Source organism: Hippocampus comes, unplaced genomic scaffold (genome assembly GCF_001891065.2).
Source record: "Hippocampus comes isolate QL1 unplaced genomic scaffold, H_comes_QL1_v1.1 scaffold20, whole genome shotgun sequence".
NCBI classification, from domain to species: domain Eukaryota; kingdom Metazoa; phylum Chordata; class Actinopteri; order Syngnathiformes; family Syngnathidae; genus Hippocampus; species Hippocampus comes.
Window position 1 is genome coordinate 223,023 of NW_017805462.1, and position 10,218 is coordinate 233,240.

Consider the following 10,218-nt stretch of genomic DNA (forward strand, 5'->3'; position numbering starts at 1 on the left):
CATTGTAGTGTGTGTGTTTGCTCCTAAATAACACAAGAATTAAATAATGGACCTAGAACTATTTATAATACATCTTATATGGTTTCTACAACTAAAAAGTTCTTACATTGTACATTATGTTGATTTCTACATGCATGATTTTTTTGGGGGGGGGGGGTGGGGGGCAATGGTGGTACACTGTGATTCTCAATTGCTGGGTGCTGGTGCCCAACATTATTTCGTGATATGAACGCAGGACTTACTGGTGAATGGCTTGGAGAAACTTGCGTTGGTGTTTCCGCACCTTGGCGTGATCAATCTTCTTGACCAACTTGGTGTGTTTGTAGATGAGCCATGTTTCCCTGAGTACATTGGCAGCTGTGTTCTTTACCTGTGAGACAAAGAAACAAACTATGATGCTCACTCGTGGTTAATAAATAAAATGTGAGTGTACGGAATGGGGGGCCGGGGGGGATATGTACAGGTGCATTCTGTGATGCGAAGCCAGATGGAGAACTGCTAGCGATGTTCATCGACAGGGCCTGTCCTCATTTGGTTCAACTCTATTTAGACTATACTAGACTATTATAGTGTACTCTGCTGTATTATACTGAACTATAGTACATGTCCGAAATAACCAGATTGAAATGGCTCCTAACCAGAAAGTATATATGGTATCGCGTTGATGACGTGACGTCAGCGTTGTCATATCGAGCATCTTGATGAGTCCAAGTGCAGTTACAGATGTACAATATGAGCACCAATACCCATATCGGTGCATCCTTTACTGTACCTTAATACATTTGTAATTATAACGGCAACATTTTCCGTGAATAGATCATACTGGACTGCAAATTTTAATCCGAGATGGCTTGGCGTATCCCTAAACATCTATTTTTGACCCTGATCTTGTCAAATACATCGTGCTTTTGATATATTTTAATGTTTTGTTTGTATGTTTTACCTGCAGTATAAAAGCTTGCCCAGTAGGGATTTCACCATGTGTTGTAATTTATTATAGCCATGGCGTTTCAGAAAAAAATTCCACCCGTTGAATGTCGGTTAAAAAAAAAAAAATTTTTTTTGAAGAGTAATGTGTTGCCCAATGTGGATGGAATTTCCTATGTGAAAACATCTTTTGGAATTTGAATAAACAGGAAGAACCAATGTCACAGTCCATTACAGCTTTCCGAAGCAAATACATTTTTACATTTACTGTTTCTATAATGGACGTTAGTTGGTCACTCACTCGTTTACAGAGTTGCGTGTCCATCATGAAGTTGTGAACATGCTTCTCTGCCTTGGTCAGCTCCAGTTTCCTGGCCACCACTGCGACCACAAGTGCAGTGCAGCCAGCTCCCTGTTCGCACAAAGACATGCTCAGGCTCACAACATGTGGTGGGGAATGTGCTGGGGGATTTTTTTTTTTCTAAACTTACAACACAAATAAGCAATAATAGCCAAACATTTTGACACGGTAAATAACGGCGTGTGATCCAGACAATTGCAGAAAATAAAACAGAAGATCAATTAGTATGGGTTCTTTTGCAATGGGGGAATATGACTTTATTTTATATATGTGGGATCTGACAACATAGTCAACAATAAGGAAGTAAATCAAATTTTGAAGTAGATTAGCGAGACCATAAAATAAATAAATAAATCAAAATGCAACATTGGGTAGACTTGAATATTATATTATGTTCGACTACTTCTTTCTTCTTCTTCTTCTCCTTTCTACTATGCAAAAAAAAAAAAAGGCAACAAAGTTGAGGGTGAAAGAACTGGCAATTTACAAAAATGATGTGCTATTATTAAAAGCACAAACATATAGCTGCATTAAGATCACGACAATTATTGAGTAGAAGTTTCAGAAAAAAATGAAATAGTTGATTTGTCACATAAAAGTTTCAATGGATTGCTCAAATGTGTTCCAACAACAGTATTCTTTCCCACTATTGTTACAAATAACAAATGGCGGGCTTTCAGAAAAAGACATTTCTGCTTTTAGACTGTTGTAGTTCGATTTGTTTTGCAATACTGTCATCGCCTGGTTAAAATAACATTACTTGTAAAATGTTTTTCTAATAACACAGACAACATCATTTTTTCAGAACGACGACTTGTAGTTTCATTGCGTTTCTTTAAGACACGCAACTTTAATTTTCTGACAGTATTTCTACACCTCAAAACTTTAAAAAAAAAAATGTAATATTTTGTCAATGCTATTAGCATCATACTTGTTGACACTATGACTTTTTTCTTGTAATTTTTCTCCTTTTTTGTGACCTTGTATGCATATAAGATTGTGACTCTTGAGGAATGAGAAAATAATGAATGCATACGCGGCTTTTGAAAAAAAGGGAACCTACCATAATCCCTGTAAGCAGACACACGCCTTTCCCGCAGTACGTGTGCGGTACCATGTCCCCGTAGCCAATGGAGAGGAAGGTAATTGAGATGAGCCACATGGCTCCCAGAAAGTTACTGGTCACTTCCTGTTTGTCATGATACCTGAAGTAAAGAAAGACGAGCAGAGGTGGGAGACGTGCAGTGAGTAAAGACAGTTTAGGGAAGGGGAACATGCTTCACTGAAAGTGTGGAGCTGGTGCGAGGAGGTGCTCGGTGGCGAAGGATCGGAGGTGTCATGGTATTTTGTGAAGCTGTACACAACGTGGAGATGCAGGAAAAGGTAACTGAGATGACGGTCAAAGCAAGTCAGGTTGATGGAGAACCATGTTTGAAAAGTAGGGATGCACTGATACCGATAGCAGGATCAGGTGGTCATGAACATCCTCCGATACTCTACACACCGATACCACGTCAGTAGCCTGACAGACCTTTCGTTTACGAGGCATATCAGCGGTACGTACGAGGAGTTACACTAAGGACACGGATAACAACATGTTAAGGGGAGTGCAAAACGCAGATGCGGAAGATGAACTCCGACCGCCACTCGGCAAGCACGAGTTGCGCAAACACCGTCGCCCGATTCGCATGAGTCGCCTTTCTATGATCATTCGGGGAACTTGGAAATTAGATGTTCATATTCTGTTTGTGGTTTTTGTGCCTTTGTAATGTGCTCGGATCAGCTTTTATTTGTCAGGAGCCCTGACGGCCCTGGGCAGGGGATAGTGGGCGGGGTTATCATAACGATCGCAGATGTTGAGGAATGACTCCTTGGACACAAGGAAGTTTTGCACAAACTGTTGAGCGGTGAACTCCGGCACAATTGTGTCCCACCAGAAAAGCCATTGCGGATGTGGCCAGATAGCAAGCGATCTCCGACTTGCAGCCAGCCTCGTGATCATCTACGATGATTAACAAAAATATCAACGTTTGCTGATTGCATGTCCATGGCTGTTATATACTACATACAAGTATAATCGATGCTTTGCTCAGTTGCCAAGCAGACGCTAACAGCGCATTATTATTATTATTATTAACCATTTGTCATGTACTTTGTTTGAATACCACATATGTCCGGTTCAGGGAAAGTCACTGTTTTTGGAGAATATTTTGATTAAAATAAAACATTTACATCAGAATTGCAAGACAAAATAAAAATTTCAATTATTGCGATACTCTGTATCTCCGAGTACTCAAATGAAAGTACTTCTACTGAGTGGTATCGGTGCATCCCCACTTAAAACTTAACCTGATTTGTACTCAATCATATGACGTGATGAAATGGGCGAAAACAAAAGCACCAAACATATTTCGGGTTCAGTGACTGTTGATGAATGAAACTAAGGAGCATTCAGAAACGGGCCCGTAGACCAATCATTGCTGCAGAAATGTATAAGAATCAACGAGATGCCAAGGAGAGAGACAGAATATTGCTGTGAGATGAGGAACACCGCAGGTCAAACGGGATTTGAGACTGTAATGGCAGTTTATGCCCAAATATATGTGCTTCTGCATTCAATTAAACAACTGCCAGCGTCACATTTTCTTGTAAAGCGACCACCATTGGGGTTTAGACTGCCCCCAGCAAGGTCTGAAAATGGAAATGATCGCTCCTAATTATGTTGCCTGCTGAAAATAGATGACAGCCATGCTTGAATTGACAGTCCAAAGGCCCACTGTGAAGATGCAAAGACATTTGAGGAAAAAGACACGCCGCACAGAGCTGCATTGATGATGACGTTCCCATACCTTTTTTTAACGGAGACAAATCCGCCTTATCCACCCACCCCCATTCAACTGATTATTCCCAATGGGCTGTCTAGGAGGAGATCAGATATGATTTAATTTGGCGTGGAAAATCAAATATTCATTAAACACTTTAGGACAACGGTTAGCTAACATCCTCCTGACAAGACAATGTATGTCAATCTAATTTCTGGGGATTTGCCTGAAGACGTTCTAAAGGGAATTCAGTCTCAGGCCTATGATGAATTACAAATTCAAACTCCAGCAGTGACCCAGCACGTTCACTCCAAATTGCCCAAATAATTATCACCGCCCCCCCCAACCCCCGCGCGCACTTAATTAGCGCAGAACAGAAGTGCAAACTGGAATATGTAGGGGCCAACCTATATGAAACTCTTGAGTGTGGTGATGCAGAAATGAGCGCTCTGTCCGCTCCTCCCAGGCAGCGCATTGCTACCAGGTAACAAGTCAACCTATTTCTTCATCAGTTCTTCACATTTCCACTCGTTCTGTTTCCTTTTCATGCTCCAAAAGGAAAGATGAGCAATTTTGTTCTCCAAAAATAAAAAGTGCAGTCCATGGAATTCAAGCTTCACTGAATACATGCAGAGAAGCAGTCTGCACAATACCATGCAGGAGTGTTAAAAAAAAAAAAAAAAGATGCTTGCATCCTGCATTCTTCAGATACAGTATATTGAGAGCAGGTGGGGGAAAGCATTTCGAAAGAGCACCTCTGACAAACACTGCAGTATCACCACATGGAAGCGCGTAGTACGTCTTCTCACATGGATCGTTTGTAACTCGTGGCACAGTATTGGATGCGCTCATTAAGTTTCACACTGCCGTCTCTTTTACCCGCATCTCAACGTTTCACCAGCTGCCCTTTGATAGTTGCCAGCGGGCTTAACTGGATCACTATTCTGTTCATTTCATTCATCTTGCCATCAAGGCGAGCTGAGAAGGAGTCAAAGGCGGACTTCCTCAAATACAGCAACGAAGACCATCCACAGTGGAACCTCTAAAGTCGAATAAAAGGTCACAATGTAATCATTTACGCGAAGAATATGCCACTTGAGTGCAAACGCTGTCATGGATGGCATTAAGTCAGCATTTGTCAGGATTCACCTGAATGTACTGATGTTGCTTGTTTCAGCTTTTTGTGACTTTTTTTTTTTAAACGCTTACCTTAAACAGAGAACGTTCTGAGAAGAATAATTCCTAAAAAAAAAATTTTGTTTTTTTTAAAGCGTAGAGTTGGCCGGCTATTAGCTGGCTAATTGTTAGCCAGTCTGCGTGTTGAGTGACTTGGTGTTAGTTGTGGCCATCTACAGCTTTTGGATGCATGTTATAACTTTTGTTTGTTTTTTTTTTTTTTTTACTCTTTATTCAATGAAATCATTGAAACAGCACCGGAAGCTTTGTCTATCCGAGACAACTTGAGGGCCAACACGTTCTAGCTAGCGATGGTAAGGCTATATTAGATGAGCTAACAAGATACCTTTGTGTTGGAGAATGTTAGGTGTACTGTCGTTGTACACATTGTAATTTATCTTCCTTGTTAAGTGTGCAACGATCCCCAAAGATTTATGAATTTGAAGGATGCTTTAGTCCTGGTTTAGCACTTTCACGGCAGCTTAATTTTTACACTGAGTGGCGCGTGCGACAGCAGCAACATTAGAATGTGTGGAAAATTGATCCCTTCGGAGCTTGGATGCAGAAATTCTGCTTTGACCTATGATGTTAATCAAACGATTTCAAATATTTGAATTAACTCTTGTAGCCCTTCTTCGGAGTTTATAATGTCATTAACCCTTTCAGGTACAGCGGTGACTACAGTGGACAGTTTATCATGTTATCAGTTTGCAGGGTGCATGAAAGGATTAAAGTTAAGATTTGGCTGTTTTGTTCTTTCACCTTGATTGTTTCATGTTATGTATAGATTTTTTTTTTACATCTTATTTTGAAGAGTGAATTTTTTTTAAGACAGAATATTACAAAACATTGCCTTTACAGTTATTTATTGATTGAACATATCAGTTTGACCTTCCAATTGAGAAAATTGTTTCCAAAGCCAGTCAAATCAAAGTCCCACCAACATACTGGAACGGATTGTGTTCGACCTGAAAGGTTCCACTGTATTACATTACACTAAGAGGAGGGCTAATAGAAAGTAAAATGAGATGGCATCTTTATTTTCGAATTTCCAACTTCTAAACGGAGCGGCATCTACACAGCAAAATAAGAAAAAGACAGTCATTTGGGATCAGAGACAGAGGCGGATCACAAGTACATGTATTTTAAGGCTCTCAATATACTGTGTTAACGTTTGGAATAGCACGGAGAAGAGCTGGCACCACTTTAGACCTATTCAAGGACAAGAGTTGCGATAGTTTCACCCCCATTTCATAAAATCTTCTTCACACTTTGGAAGCACAATGACGCACGCCCTCATCTCACAGTTTCGTCATTTGAATTGTGGGTAAGGGCTACCGGTATCATAACACATTATGTATCCATTCCAATAGTCAACAGTCATACAACAGAATATATTTGGGGAAAAAATATCACTAAACTGCCCCTCATTCAGTCAAACTAGTCATCTATGCCTGCCACAAATGTATCATTTCTCATATCACTTGTCCCCGTTTCATAAAAAGTGCTAATTTCCTCTGCGTGTGTGTGTGTGTGTGTGTGTGTGTGTGTGTGCGTGCGTGCGTGCGTGCGTGCGTGTGTGTGTGTGTGTGTGTGTGCGTGTGTGTGTGTGTTCGAGAGACTTAAGGCTGAAATAAACACATTCAAGATGTAGCGTATGAGGGACCCAGACACTCTGTACATGCATTCACAAAAACCGGCAGCAGAGATCCAATTTGCAAAAGTAGTCTTCAGTATTCTTCAAATTTTACATAGACATTGTTCCAAACGGTTTTTATGCTATAATCAAATTATTTTTCGTTGATTCAAAACGACGGCTGACTTTTAAACGGTTGTCTTTTATTGGGCTAATTCATTGAATCCGTTAAACCCCTTCGACGCGGCAATTTCGAATCGTTGGCCTATTTCCAAAACAGAGCCGCTAGAACGGTACTTGAGACTTAGATTCCAAGCATCCTTCTTTTTTTTTTTTCCAAGCGGTTGACTTCAGTCACATTAATGCGCATCTTCTTTCACATTCCGCAGCAACTGTCTGTGGCAATTACTGCCACTTTCCAAAATTTGCCCGCACACTGGATTCACATCAACAAAAACACATTGGGGAAAAAAAAGGGTCACATACAACTGAGCAACTGACTGACATCAGCAATGTCCTCTTCGCTGATCGCAGTAAATATGAGCAGACAAAGCTCAAAGTGATGAAACCTAATTTCCAGGATGCAAATATCACTGCTGCGTGTTGTGGCAGCACATAAGTCACAATGTGGACTGGGCCAGGAGGAAAATGTGTTTAAAAGATGGAGAATGTCCGAAGTTTTGGGTCATTTCACACACACACACACACACACACACACACACACACACACACACACACACACACACACACACACACACACACGAAAATAACACCTGCACCTTCTCGGCACGTTTTGTTGTTTGTGTTGCTGCTTAATAACACAAAATCGATGACTATCCGATGACTTGATAAAACCCATATAACTGACCCGTGACCATTGTCCCAATACTTTCTCAAAATCATTGGCAGTGACTCAAATGCTCCAAAATGTATTCTCAAATCCTAATATCGGTCATTTTGACAGATCAATGAACATACATCCCACTAATTCCAAGTCTACAGTGATGTCCGTCAATACAATGCAATTTCTTTTTCAATAACGAGTGTGGCTTTACCGTAACCCGTAGACATCTGTCATATATTTGTGGCTCTTTTAGCCGTCAAGGGGCCTTAATCTTATGTCGACCCTCATTTGAAAAACCCGGGGGGAGCGTTTCGCTCCAGGATGGTTAGAATTAAGCACCAGCCAAGTGACACTAGCGACTACCGGTATGTCGAGACATTATGTTTTGTGATGCAGACTGTTGCCGTATGTTACACACATCTACATTTCATTTTGAGGAAAATGATACCGACAGCACTGGAGTGACTGATTATGCGTCATCTATCGCGATCGATCAACGGAATAATTACATTGAAAGTACAGACTTTGTTTTGCATGATGGATTGATGCCGTTCTTGGTTAACTTTAAGAAATTGGGATATGTATCGGCACTCCGCGTGCATTCATTCCTCCGAAGTTGAGCACGGTGCTCACCAAATTTGTTTCTGTCCCCATTCGTCTCAACGCCCGTGTCGACTTTTTGGTGAGCTCTCGCCGTTGGGCCATTTTAAAGAGACATGAGGAACTTCAAACTGGTTTCACCTCCTGATACCCCATTTTATCGCTGCGCTTCCTGCAGAATTCAGGAATGAATCAAGCATGATTCAAATGTTTTTCTCTCTTCAGAAATATGTCATTCGATATCCTAACCAGGAAAGAAAATTTGCTTTACTGTCTTTACGGTACCAGCCTGAATTTTTTTTTTCGAGAGCCTCTCCATACTTTTATAATGTTTAGGAGAGAAAAAAAATATCATTTCAGTCTTCAAATAACCTAAGGTGCATGTTTATTGTGAGCCGCTGTGAAATTATATATGAGCATATGCTTTGAATTTGAATGTATTGAGCGGTTTGTTTGTCAATGCCTTTAGGCGTTGTGCTTTCGGTTGTGTGAAGCACATTGAGTTGGCTTGTGTATGAAATGTGCAATATAAATACACCTACCCTGCCTTGCCTACAGTACGAGGCAGTAATTCTGACTTTCTTGTGGTATTTTTTTCCGCACTTTGAAAATCGCTGCAAAAAAACGTCATTTGGATCATTAATAACCAGTGAGTGCTGTTAATTTATTTGACCTTACATTGGAGAATGGGCTATAATATGTGTTCATCGCTGTGTTTTTAAAACGCTGCAGTAAGTGTTGTCAACACATGGATCCGCTTTTCCTGCTACAAGGCTATTTCTTCATCGAGCAAGCATCCAACACAAAGTACTGTTCACGAAGCCCTTCATTTTAATATTTCAGCGCCAAGTTATGTCTCTGGGGTTATCCGATATCAAGCACTCTATTACTGTGTTTCTCTGAACAGTTCTGCTGATTGCTCGTGTATCATCGTGTGCCCGTCCGTCTCCGCGGGGCCGATCTTGCCTGAAAGGAAACTGTGAACAAAGCTGGCAAAACTTCACAACAACCAAGTGTCCGTTTAAAAATAAATAAATAAATAAAAAATGGATTCCACAGGTCGCTTTGTGTTTAATTTGTTTTTTGTAAAGCGAGCGTGCAAGCTTTGAGGGGGATGCGGACACGCTTTGAAATACAAGCCCGGTACACTGAAGCATTTAAGTGTGCATTGCTAGCCATACAAATGCACAGTGCGTGACCTAAAAAAAATAAAAAACACACAGACATCTGATGTACTAAAATCACAACATCACTCCATCAGAACTAAGACCAACTCGTATTAACCTTGCTAACTTTCACACATACAAAACACGTGGCCACTGAAGTTGAATCTACAACACTAGTGCAACAACTGCTCTACTTATATATATATTTTTGGTGAATATTCACAGAATGTAGATCCACTCCCAAACTGAGACTGGCCACAACTTGGCCTCTCACGCTGATGTTGTTCAATCCATCCATCCATCCATCCATCCGTTTTCCGATCCGCTTTATCCTCACAAGGGTCGTGGGGGGTGCTGGAGCCTATCCCAGCCGTCTTCGGGCAGTAGGCGGGGGACACCCTGAACCGGTTGCCAGCAAATCGCAGGGCACACATCGAGAAAAACAACCATCCGCGCTCACACTCACACCGAGGGACAATTTCGAGTGTTCAATCAGCCTGCCATGCATAGTTTTTTGGAATGTGGAAGGAAACCGGAGTACCCGGAGAAAATCCACGCAGGCCCGGGGAGAACATGCAAACTCCACACAGAATGGCCGTAGCTGGGATTGAACTCATGGCCTCTGCACCGTGAGGTCGACGTGCTAACTACTGAACCACCGGGCCGCCTTGTTGTTCAATCAACAC

At 41.2% G+C, this 10,218-nt stretch overlaps 1 protein-coding gene across 2 annotated transcripts in view; it reads right to left on the reverse strand.

Moving 5' to 3' along the window:
• The window catches only part of LOC109518927 (small conductance calcium-activated potassium channel protein 2-like), a 70,001-nt gene that overhangs the window by 26,023 nt on the left and 33,760 nt on the right, over nucleotides 1-10,218 (reverse strand). For both annotated transcript variants that reach the window (XM_019875117.1, XM_019875115.1), the window contains exons 5-7: nucleotides 2,352-2,493; nucleotides 1,229-1,339; nucleotides 243-370 (exon numbers count right to left, since the gene is read on the reverse strand). In XM_019875117.1, coding sequence (XP_019730676.1) covers nucleotides 243-370; nucleotides 1,229-1,339; nucleotides 2,352-2,493 — 381 coding nt within the window. The remainder of the gene's footprint in view (nucleotides 1-242; nucleotides 371-1,228; nucleotides 1,340-2,351; nucleotides 2,494-10,218) is intronic.